Genomic DNA, 12182 nt, shown 5'->3' with positions numbered 1-12182 from the left:
TATGGAGACAACCACAAAAGGCATAATCAATAAAACTAAAAGCTGTTTCTTTGAAAGAATCATTAAAATAGACAAATCTGTAGCAGGTGAGATCAAGTGAAAAAAATAGAGAAAACATGAATGATGTTCTGAGCAATGAAGAGGATATAATTTCAAATTCAGAAGAGATTCTATCATATATAAAGCAATACCATATATAACTATACCAATTTTTTGGGTATCTATGTAAAATAAATGACTTTCTGAGAAATTCAGTGGTTGAAAGTAGAATCTTAAAAAGAGGAAGAAAATCTAAATAAAAGAATAACCATGAAAAGGTAGTTAAAGAACTGCCTCTAATAAAAGCACTAGGCCAAGGTAATTGTACTGGAAGATTCTACCAAATTTTCAAGGAACATGTAATTTTTATTGTATATAAGCTGCTCCAAAGCATGAAAAGAAGATGGAAAAAGTAATTTTGTGAGGTCAGCATATTCTTGATACCAAAACAGAATGGACAGCACACACAAAAAGTAATTATAGACTAATGTCACCTATGTAGATAGATGGAAAATCCTAAAATAAAAATAAGCAAATAAAACCTAACTTGGAATAAATCATCAGGACTATATATAATTAATTCTAGGAAACAAGGACAACAGCTGCGGTTTATAACGGGCTTCCCTTAAAACATCCTCATCAGGATGACCACAGCTCTTCATTCTATCAATCTGATGGTCAGTTCTCAGCCCTCACTTTGTGGCTCCCTCCTTTCTGGGGGTTCTCACTTTCTTGCTTCCCTGGCAGCCCAGCTCTGTCACCTCCAGTTAGTCAGACTGTACTTTCTGCTTGAGCTGTAGGCGCTGTGTCGGTCAGATAGGGGAGTATGCTTAGGTGAAAAGCTGTATCAAGCTGAATTTGACCCAGGGAAGTTCCCATCTCTTACCAGTTGACTTCCCTCCGATTTCTTTCTGCTTTTAGTGTTTTTAAATTTTTTTCCTAAGTTTATAATTGTTATTTATGGGAAGGTTACTTTATACAAACTTTTCTGCCATTACTGGAAGCTCTACATCTCAAATTTATTTAATGTATAGGTTTTATCTAGTGGGCATATACTTAACTCCTGGAGTATTTTATATTTTACTTATATAAAATTGTGAAATAAATACCTCCAGCTGTCTAAAAAATTGGCACCTCTCTTTAGTGTGATCCTTTTCAGTGTGCACTCTTACTGTAATTGTTGTTTATGCCTCCATTTCCAGTCTTTAATGGTATTCAGCCACAGAAAGATTAAGTTCATTTAAAGTTATAGTAGTAAAGTATGGCCAAAGTTATAAAGTTGACTAGAGCTGTTTTCTGTTATGGTTGTAGCTCATCGAACATTTAAAAGTGACTTACCTGTATTTTTACAATAAATGTTATATATATAAATTCCAACTTGGATGTGTATATACACACCTTTATATGGTATTTTGAAAAACATTTTATAAACCAGTATTTCTAATTTTTAAGGTTTTTTTGTGAAGGTGGGAATGTTTAGCTCGGGAGAGTTGATTTACAAGAAAAAGACACGCTTACTGAAGGCCTCCAATGGAAGAGTCAAGTGGGGAGAGACTATGATTTTTCCACTTATACAGAGTGAAAGAGACATTGTTTTTCTCATTAAGCTTTATAGTCGAAGCTCTGTAAGAAGAAAACACTTTGTGGGCCAGGTTAGTAGGATTTTTTATCCTTCCTTGTATTTTTCTATGCATTCAAACAGTCACTTAACAAAGAGAATACAGGAAATATTAAAGTCAAATAGAGTACACTTCTTTAGCATCATAAATCAAAATTCATTGTTGCTACAAAAATCAAAACTTGTCAGACTTTTTGCTTTAATATAAATAGTTGGAATTTCTGAGCAATCAGGTTTATCTTTAAATATGTTTTTTTCTGAGCTTTTTTACTTTAAAAACGATGAGCATTATCAGTTTTTCAGTACTACTGATTTGTTCCTTGTGGAAGGAGGGAACATTAAGTATTTAAATCAATTTCTTAAGACTTTGAGTATCAAATTTACTTTATTTTGTTTAATCTTTGATTTAATGTTTAACATGGGCACTTTTTATATGCTCTTACCTGAGTTATGTTAGTTTTGAATTCCTAGAACATGTCCATTTTAACAGTGGTTGTGATATTATTTAGTTAATACTACTGTCTGAATTATTTTAAAGTCTTGGTACAATTTGTGTAAAACAACATAACACTTGCTAACTTGCAAGTCTTCTAGGAACTTGTTTCCTTTCCTTACTCTGAATAGACTAGTGGTAGCTATCCATTATCTTTCACCTTAATTACAATTGTTTGAACCACATTTAAATTCCACAATCTATATTATTGGTTTAAAATCTTCAACTTGATAAGATATTATTGACAGTCTGCATGAAATCCTCAAATTATATATGACTTTTCAAAGATTGATATCAGCTCCTTGATTTACTTTTTAATATATACTTTTACATAAAATATTAATAAAGATGTTGTTTTGTTTATAATTTACTCTTTGGAAAATAACTTGAATTCAAGAATTCATATAACCAGCACACTTTTGAAAGCCATTAAGCCTATGAAGTCAATTCAGTTAAAGTTTTCGTATATCATCAAGCCTCAACTTAATGGTATGAATGGAATAGGAAATTTACTTGAAATGATTTTCATGATAACATTTGTGGTGATTCCATTCTCTTGGCTAAGATTTTAGTTAGAATAATAATTCTGGAAAGGTTCTTGCTGTTCATCTGCTCCCTATGGCTTATCTGGTGTAGCCTTAGGAGGAACCATGATGGGGCAGCCAAAGGTGAACTCAAGGTCTTCCACCCCTGTATCAACCAAAGTACTCTAACGTCTGTTTTACATACTGGGGTTATTTGTAAGATTTCATTTGAAAGGAAGGTTCTTTAGAACAAGAAAGAAAAGGAAAAAGATTTAAACCAATGACCTGCTCTAATCTCTTAGAAACTGAATCTCAGAGAAGTTAACTCCAAGGTAAAAGCATTTGTTAGTGCTAGAGGTAAGGTGAGAATTCAAGTTTTTTTATTCCTTGTCTTCATAAAGGTTCATAATAATATAATTATTGTGATGTCTTTTGTATAATTTGCATAATACTATGTATGTGTTCACATGTAGTATTTAAGTTACATAAGTGATGGGTACTATGAAATTACTATTGATCAAGAATGACTATTTATTAGATTTTAATTGAGATTATGGTTTATTTCATGTAAAAGCTCCTTTAAAATGCACATTCCTTACCAATCTAACTTGAATCATGATTAGCCTCACTTTAATTGATCTTTACAAGAATGTTTTTGAGTGGTCGGCATCAGTTTTAAGTTGAGCTCCTAGATTTCTTGAATAGGAAAGGATACTAATAACTGTTCTAGGGGAAATGATTTTGTAATATTTCACCTTGAAATTTTTTTTTTTTTTTTGAAATGGAGTCTCGCTCTGTTGCGCAAGCTGGAGTGCAGTGGCACGATCTCGGCTCACTGCAAGCTCCGCCTCCCGGGTTCACAGCATTCTCCTGCCTCAGACTCCCAAGTAGCTGGGACTACCGGCACCCGCCACCACGCCTGGCTAATTTTTTGCATTTTTAGTAGAGACAGGGTTTCACTGTGTTAGCCAGGATGGTCTCGATCTCCTGACCTCGTAGTCTGCCCGCCTCGGCCTCCCAAAGTGCTGGGATTACAGGCGTGAGCCACTGCGCCTGACTGCCTCACCTTGAATTTTTTAATTGAATTGAACCTTATAAACTAGTCTTCAGAATGACTAAACAGGTTAAATGTTTTAGCATTTAAATGTCAAATAGAGAAATCAAACTGACTTTTGAAAAAAAGAAAGATGTTTAATTTCAAATATATGAACCAAACTTCCAAATTTCTTCCATCAGTAAGAGTAACTAACTGTCTGAACTTAGTTATTATTACTGTGTCAAGTTAAATGATTGTACTTACTTTCCTTTACAGATTTGGATAAGTGAAGACAGTAATAACATTGAAGCAGTGAACCAGTGGAAAGAGACAGTAATAAATCCAGAAAAGGTTGTTATCAAGTGGCACAAATTAAATCCATCTTGAAGACTTCACACATTAATTTGGTGAAGAATTTGACATTCTTTTAGAAGACTTATGATTTCAATTTGCTACCAATGAGAAGAGACAAATCAATAAATTTGTCAATTTATGGGGGCTATAATTACAGTATATATTGTATCTGATAGAAAATTTGATAAGAAAGTATAATGAATTTTATCAGATATCCAAAGTAAAGGAAATGTTTTAAAACTGTGCAACACGACACAGATAGTAAAATCAAAGGATAGTATTAAGATGACTAAATAAATTATAAAGTCTATGAGAATATCAACCGCTGATAGTTCTTTCTATATTATGTTTTTGCTTTTGTATTTTAAGCTTTACTTAGATATTCAAAACCTGGTATAGCAAGTCTCTTAGTACTATTGATATTTAGAAGACTTCAACATTACTTCAGTGCTAGACATTATTGATTGGGTCTTGGCTCCACTGTTTACCTCTTGCTATATATTTTCTCCTGGTAAAAATGAATTGAACCATTTCAACTATTTTCTATATTGGGGGAAAGTTTAATCCCTGTGTTTTATAATTTTTTACCCATAAGACATCACATTACCACTTTGTAAGCTACTTATCTCCAAGAAACTTCAGAAATAGAAAACTACATTTTGGCAGGAATAATTGAAAACACCAGAAGGTTGAAGTTTAATTGGAAACCCAGAATATACATACTTTACTGTTTTCTTCCCTCAAATATTTTACTATTTGTTTTATTTGGAGTAAAAGTGAGAGTATCATCCATATGGTCCATCCTAATTCACAGAATTAAATGAGCTTAAATAGCAAATTCAGTATTTTATGATAATCAGTTCTTTGTTTTTAGTTTTTAAAATTTAGATTATTCTGTAATTTACAATGTTTGAGTATTTTCCCATTTTTTTTTTTTATTTATAACCATACCTGATTATACTGTGTAACAAATAAGTATTTTCTATTGTAGTTTTCTTTCCAGTACTTTAATTAGAACTCAGTATTTGGAAATAATTTCAGTTTAATTGACCATAAGAAGTGTGGCCAAAAAGAACAGCTTTTTGAAGGGGCAGATGACATTATACCTGATGTTAGAAAATCTCACTTTATTTTTGCTAATAAGTAGACCAAGTGCTCTGTGTTCTCAGTCTTCCCTTCCCCCCCGCCACATTCTTACTTTGTCACACACATGCAGAGATAGATGGTGATATTTTAGGCCAAGAGTATGCCTTGCTATAACCTAAGCATGCCTTGTTTATTCCAGCTCCTATGTTCTATGTATATCATTAACATTTTCCCAAATAAACATTTAATTCTCCTTTCCCTAGGTGCCATCTCCTCAAGCTACAAAATATCCATATCTTATATCCCCTTTGCTTCTACTGCCCTGATTTTGTGGTACCAGTACTCTCTGCCACTGAACATTTTGAAATACTTTTGTTTTAGATTTGTAAAAAATGACGTATAGGTCAATACTGACATGGACTTTTAAGATAAATCACCTGTGTGATACTATTTTGAATCTGAGACAAATACAAATTTTAAAAATTGTTTTTAAAAATAGACTTTTTTTTAGAGCAGTTGTAGGTTAACAGAAAAATTGAGAGGAAGATAGAGTTTCCTTTCTCCCCCAACAAAGCCCTCAACAGCCTCCCACGCTATCAATATCCTGCACCACAATGGTACATTGTTAGAATCGGTGAACCTACTCTCAAATATCATTATCATCCAAAGTTCATGGTTTACATTAGGGTTCCCTCTTGGTGTTATACATTCTATAGGTTTTGATAAATGTATGATGATATGTATCCATCATTATAATATAGAGTAGTTTCACTGCCCTATACATCCTCTGCAAATGCAACTATTTTGATGGGTACCAAAGAAGTAAATGTATTTACTGGCTTTCAGATAATAAATAACAGGCTTTATTGTTTATTTTAAAAGCTACAATTTGTTTTAGCTGGTTTCTCTGTTCTATTAATGCTTTCAATTTCCAAATTTAATATATGTAGTCATGCATTTAACTCAATATTTAATTATTTTATTTATTTAATTTTCTATATTCCTTTTTTTTTTTTTTGAGATGGAGTCTTGCTCTGTTGCCCAGTCTGGAGTGCAGTGGCGTAATCTCGGCTCACTGCAAGCTCTGCCTTCCAGGTTCATGCCATTCTCCTGCCTCAGCCTCCCAAGTAGCTGGGACTACAGGCACCCGCCACCACGCTGGGCTAATTTTTTGTATTTTTAGTAGAGACGGGGTTTCACCATGGTCTCGATCTCCTGACCTCATGAAGTGCCTGCCTCGGCCTCCCAAAGTGCTGGGATTACAGGCATGAGCCACTGCGCCTGGCCTATATTCTTACGACATATGTATATGTGTAATTTAAGGGAAAGCTATGACTTCTTGGTTTCTTAGAGTCCTAGGTAAATCAAACAGTAAGAAGAAAACCTTTTCATTTAAACGACCTTTCAAGTAGAGAAGTATTGATGCAACTAAGATCCTAAATGTTTTAATTAGTGTTTACTTAAGCCTTTTCAGGTGAGGAGGTACTAACACTGGTTATTTCCTTGAAGCTTTATGTGGATCTGTAAATAGAAATCCTGTCTCCTGCTAATAGGTGCACGTATTGTGAGAAAAACATTAGGAGCTGGTAGTAAAAAATGAGATTCTATGCCAAAATAACTTCTCTTTGTATTTGCCTAGGCATTTCTTGACCTTTACCCACTTACAGCAAGGAGAAGGGAATCATAATGATGCCACGTGACCAAAGGAAACCACAGAAAGGTTCTCATTGATAGCTGATAGCTCCCTCAGTGCTGATTCGTAACAGTGGATTTACTTGTAAGCTTTCAGATCAACACAAATAGCTGCAGCCCGGGTTAAAATATAACATCTGTATTTGGCTTTTTTTTTGCATGATTTTTTTTTTTTTTTTTTTTTTTTTTTGAGACGGAGTCTCGCTCTGTAGCCCAGGCTGGAGTGTAGTGGCCGGATCTCAGCTCACTGCAAGCTCCGCCTCCCGGGTTCCCGCCATTCTCCTGCCTCAGCCTCCCGAATAGCTGGGACTACAGGCGCCGCCACCACGCCCGGCTAATTTTTTTTTTTTGTATTTTTAGTAGAGACGGGGTTTCCCCGTGTTAGCCAGGATGGGCTCGATATCCTGACCTCGTGATCCGCCCGTCTCGGCCTCCCAAAGTGCTGGGATTACAGGCGTGAGCCACCGCGCCCGGCTTTTTGCATGATTTTTAAAAGCAGTGCTCCTACGGAAATGGCCTCTGAAGTATATCAGTTTCATCTCTTACCAAGACTGTTAAAAAGAAACTAGTGGGATTTTGAACAAGTTATGTAATTGTGGTCTGAAAAGAACCTAAACTGAAGTTCTGTTTAAATATAGTTATATGAATTTCTCTGATACTAATGTACTCAACAACCAGGTGGAAATTATATCTCCTAGTAACATTTTTTATTTTTTTTTAATCAAATATTTGCTTATAAAGGATTTCAGAAATTTGTAATAAATGTCAGCTTTTGATATCATGGCAGTAATCGACATTTCAAAAATATATATTTCCTTTCTGTGTTTGGTTGGGGTGTAATGGGGAAAGTACCTGATAAAATGTCAGAGGGCACTTTCTAATGTCTTGGTGCATAAGCTATAATTTTTATTCAAAATTAAATTTCAAATGTTTGCAGTTTTGGCTAAAACATTGAGTTGAAAGAATTATGAAAAGTGGGCCCATATGAAGTACCATGTTCATTTTGAAATATAGATTTAAGATTTAGAAATATATTAAAAGAGTTAATGGAACCTCCTAAATTGGATTTTATTTTGTGGGTGAAGAATTGTAGGAAGATGAATGTGGCCTGCATTTTTAGTAATCTAGTGGATTTTTTTTAACTTAGTACTTTTTTATTTTTAAGTTTTTTAATCTATAAAAAATGTGATTTCTATAAACAATGATTACAATAAATCATTATATTAAACTGTAGGACTCTGATAATGGCAGTAGATGTCTAGAAAGAAAGTTCTGGGCTGGGCACAGTGGCTCACGCCTATAATCCCAGCACTTTGGGAGGCCGAGGTGGGCGGATCACAAGGTCAGGAAATCGAGATCATCCTGGCTAACATGGTGAAACCCTGTCTCTACTAAAAATTAGCCAGGCATGGTGGCGGGCGCCTGTAGTCCCAGCTACTCGGGAGGCTGATGCAGGAGAATGGTGTGAACCCGGGAGGCAGAGCTTGCAGTGAGCTGAGATCGTGCCACTGCACCCCCAGCCTGGGGGACAGAGCGAGACTCTTATCCGAAAAAAAAGAAAGAACGGTTTGTATGTCTTTTCAAAGGATAGAAAGCTATCTGATTCTATGCCAAACTAAACCACCAAATGAGAATATGAATTTTAAATGGTGATGATGTTTATTCAGTATTAATTTTCATATTCTGTGCTGTGGGATTTGGTTCTGGGTCACTTTCTTTTTTTTTTTTTTTTGAGATGGAGTCTCACTCTGTCGCCCAGGCTGGAGTGCAGTGGCACGATCTTGGCTCACTGCAACCTCCGCTCCCAGGTTAAAGCAATTCTCATGCCTCAGTCTCCTGAGTAGCTGGGATTACAGGCACCCACCACCATGCCTGGCTAATTTTTTCTTTTTTTTCCTTTTTTTTTTTTTTTTTTTTTTTTTAGTAGAGACAGGATTTTGCCATGTTTGCCAAGCTGGCCTTGAACTCTTCACCTCAGGTGATCCACCTGCCTCGGCCTCCCAAAGTGCTTGGATTGCAGGCGTGAGCCACTGCTCTGCCTTTAGTTTCTGAGGCAGTAGGATGATAAAAATGTCTGCCCTTCATGATAGGATACTTATTTTAGCAGAAATAAATTTGGTTGACTGTGGTTTAAAATTGTCTTTTAATTTCTGCGTCTTTCATCTTTCTTGATTATATAATGTATGAAGTCAATCTTGAAACCACATTTTTTAATGAGCCATTTTATGTGATATATTTAATAATGCAAAAAAATCTAGTACTTCACACAAAGAACCATGCTTTGTGCTTTCAGGGATACAAGAATGAATAAGCCGTCATTGTTTACACTGAGATTTTATATTTAGGTAGGTAAATGAAACAATATAAAGCAAGATTCTAGGAGAAAGCAGGATTGAAGGTGTGAACAAAATGTTTTAGAGGCTCAAATAAAGAATTTAATGCACCTGAAGGAATTAGGAAAGGTTTGGTAGGTCCCTGACCTGAAACACACAAAACCAAGCACTGCTGTTCATGATCACTAACTCTGCCTCCCTAGCCATCTTACTTCATTTGTGTTGTCAGCTGACTCACCGTGAAAAAGTTTATACTTTCTTTCACTCTCTTCTAACCTTTAGCCCACCTGCTGCTTTCTTTGCTCTTAGTAGAAGATCTTATGTCATGATTCGCAAAGAAAATAATGTCGGGTTTTCCTCCAACTTCCTACCACCATATCCACAAACTTGTTTTTACCCATATCCATCCTTTCCCCCATTATGTTAGAAAGCCAGTGCTTCCTTGTGACTTCTGAATCCAGTCCTTTCTGCTTTCTCTGGGATTTCATTCCATTTGTTATGCCCATTCTCTCCTATTTTTGAGCCATTCCCACTCACTCTACTGGATTCTTTGTTTCATCTTTGAAACCTCTGGTGTGTGGCTGTCGCAAAATTGGTTGGTGATGTGTTTGATGCAAAGAACCCTACAGATACAGTTTTGGGGGTTAGGTTTTTGTGTTGATGAAGGAACCTATGTAAACTTCAAAGGACTGAATGTTTATGTCCCCCCAAAATTCGTATGTTGAAATGCTAACCCCCAAGATGATAGTATTAGGAGGTGGGACCTTTGGGAAAAGATTAAGTCTTTAAGGCATTAGTAATTAGGCTGTTAAGGGATTAGTGCCCGTATAAAAAAGACCCAAAGAAAACCCTCGCCCCTTCTACCGGCTAAGGTTACAGTGAACAGATGACTTTCTATGAGGAAGCAAGCCTTTACCCAAAACCAAATCTGCCAGCATCTTGATATTAGACTTCCCAACGTCCAGAACTGTGAGGAATAAATGTTCATTGTAAGCTACCCAGTTCATGGTATTTTGTTATATCAGCCTGAATAGACTAAGAAACATTACATAAAGCAGGAGCCAATGCAGCATGCTCCCCTTAGAGGTGTGTCTTCCCAGGTTCCCAAAGCTTTTCCTGGGTCGGACCGCTATGGGTGAGTCTACGCATAGCCAGTGAAGATTCTCCTGGGCACCAGAAGCTCTTTTTCATTCTCACAGGAGTTTCTTTCCTCACTTTCCTTCTTCCACCTGACTATTCCCAAGCATAGCCTTCATGTCTGCTTGCTCAACAAGTGTTAGTAACTGGTAGTCTACAATCCCAACAAATTCTTGAGTAATTATTGGAATTTAAGTATAACTAACTCAATGAATAGGAAGGTTGGTTTCTCAGCATAGCATCCATTAGGTCACCTTTCTCTGTGGTTTCTTCTTAAAAAATATTCCTAGACCTCCTCTCCTGTTCTAGATTCTGCCTTATCTGTTCTCCCCTTTATAGATAATTTTTTTTTTTTTTTTTTTTTTTTTGAGACCGAGTCTGGCTCTGTCGCCCAGGCTGGAGTGCAGTGGCGCGATCTCTGCTCACTGCAAGCTCCACCACCTCCCGGGTTCACGCCATTCTCCTGCCTCAGCCTCCCTAGAAGCTGGGACTACAGGTGCCCGCCAGCACGCCCGGCTAATTTTTTTGTATTTTTAGTAGAGACGGGGCTTCACTGTGTTTGCCAGGATGGTCTCGATCTCCTGACCTCGTGATCCGCCCACCTCAGCCTCCCAAAGTGCTGGGGTTACAGGCGTGGGCCACCGCGCCCGGCCTATAGATAATTTCTAACCGCTCTGTCCTTAGTCCATTCTCTTCAATCTTCCATCCTAACCACTCCACCAGAGTTCATGTTAAAGTCTTAATAAATGCTTTTCAGCTATTTTTTTCCCTTTATTCTCATCAACTTTATTAACAATAGCTTTCTGTCTCTCTCTCTCTATCTGCCTCTCTCCTTGAAACCATCTCTCCCTCTGACTTTCATGTCATTATGCTATGCTTATTTTTTTAAACACCTTCCTAGTCTATTCTTTTCTTCTCTGTTTGGCTCATCTTCATGCACTTGACTTTAAAAAGTAGAAGGTCTTTAGGACTCAGTCCTAGGCCATCTTTTCTTGTCATTCCACACTGTTGTCCTGGGCAGCCTCATTTGTTTCCATGACTTGAAATGCTATCTACTGTCTAAAGGCTGTCAAATTTACATCTCTACCCAAATCTTGCTGTGCGTTCCACTGTCATATAGCTAATGTGGACATCTTTTCTTGAATGTGTTCTAAGTCAAACTTTTGATTTCCCGTTCCTACCACGAGTGTGATCTTCACTTTTCCCCATCTGAGTAAAAGGCACTATCATCTACCTAGTTGGTCATCCCAGAAACCTATTCATTGAGTTAATTACACTTAAATTCTAATAATTATTTAGGAATTTGTTGGAATCATTTTCTACCGGTTACTAACACATGTAAATGGAAAAACTATTTCTCTTTCTGTATTCTGGATGTGCAGGGGGAAGAATTAAAAGAAGAAAAGCTGTTTCTTTATTCTTACAATACTTCTGACACTAAGTGTGTGGGCTTTTCCCACCAAACAATTCTTTAATTCCCTGTGGACACCAACTGGGTGTTGTGTAATTTACCTTAATTCCAACACTACCCAGAATTAGCACAGATCCCACAAGTTAAAGTCTCAGTTCCACAGACTGCCCCCCACTTCCTATGCCAATCGTAAGTAGCGGGTCTCCAGGCTACCCACAACTTTGGTCTGACTTGACTACAAATTGGAGGTTCTCATGACACTTCAGGTTTGGTAATTTGCTAAAATTGCTCACAGAACTCAGGGAAACAGTTTATGTACATGTCAGTTTTTTATAAAGGATTCAAGTCAGGAACAGCCAAATGGAAGAGATGCATGGGCAAGCCAGCGGGGAGGGATGTGGAACTTCCCTGCCCGCTCGGGGAGTGCCACCTTGCAGGCTCTTCGATGTGTTTATCAAC

General features: G+C 36.8%; 1 protein-coding gene across 12 annotated transcripts in view; it reads left to right on the top strand.

Annotated features, from left to right (window-relative positions):
- TC2N (tandem C2 domains, nuclear) overlaps window positions 1-4386 on the top strand; it is an 86265-nt gene extending 81879 nt beyond the window's left edge. For all 12 annotated transcript variants that reach the window (XM_045397622.3, XM_015454133.4, XM_005562042.5 and 9 more), the window contains 2 exons: window positions 1492-1691; window positions 3987-4386. In XM_045397622.3, coding sequence (XP_045253557.2) covers window positions 1492-1691; window positions 3987-4097 — 311 coding nt within the window. In that variant the 3' untranslated portion in view covers window positions 4098-4386. The remainder of the gene's footprint in view (window positions 1-1491; window positions 1692-3986) is intronic.
- The last annotated feature ends 7796 nt before the right edge of the window (window positions 4387-12182 follow it).

The sequence above is a fragment of the Macaca fascicularis genome, chromosome 7 (assembly GCF_037993035.2).
Source record: "Macaca fascicularis isolate 582-1 chromosome 7, T2T-MFA8v1.1".
Classification (NCBI taxonomy): Eukaryota; Metazoa; Chordata; class Mammalia; order Primates; family Cercopithecidae; genus Macaca; species Macaca fascicularis.
Note: the sequence above shows the minus strand (reverse complement) of the source record. Positions and strands in the feature narration are given on the sequence as shown.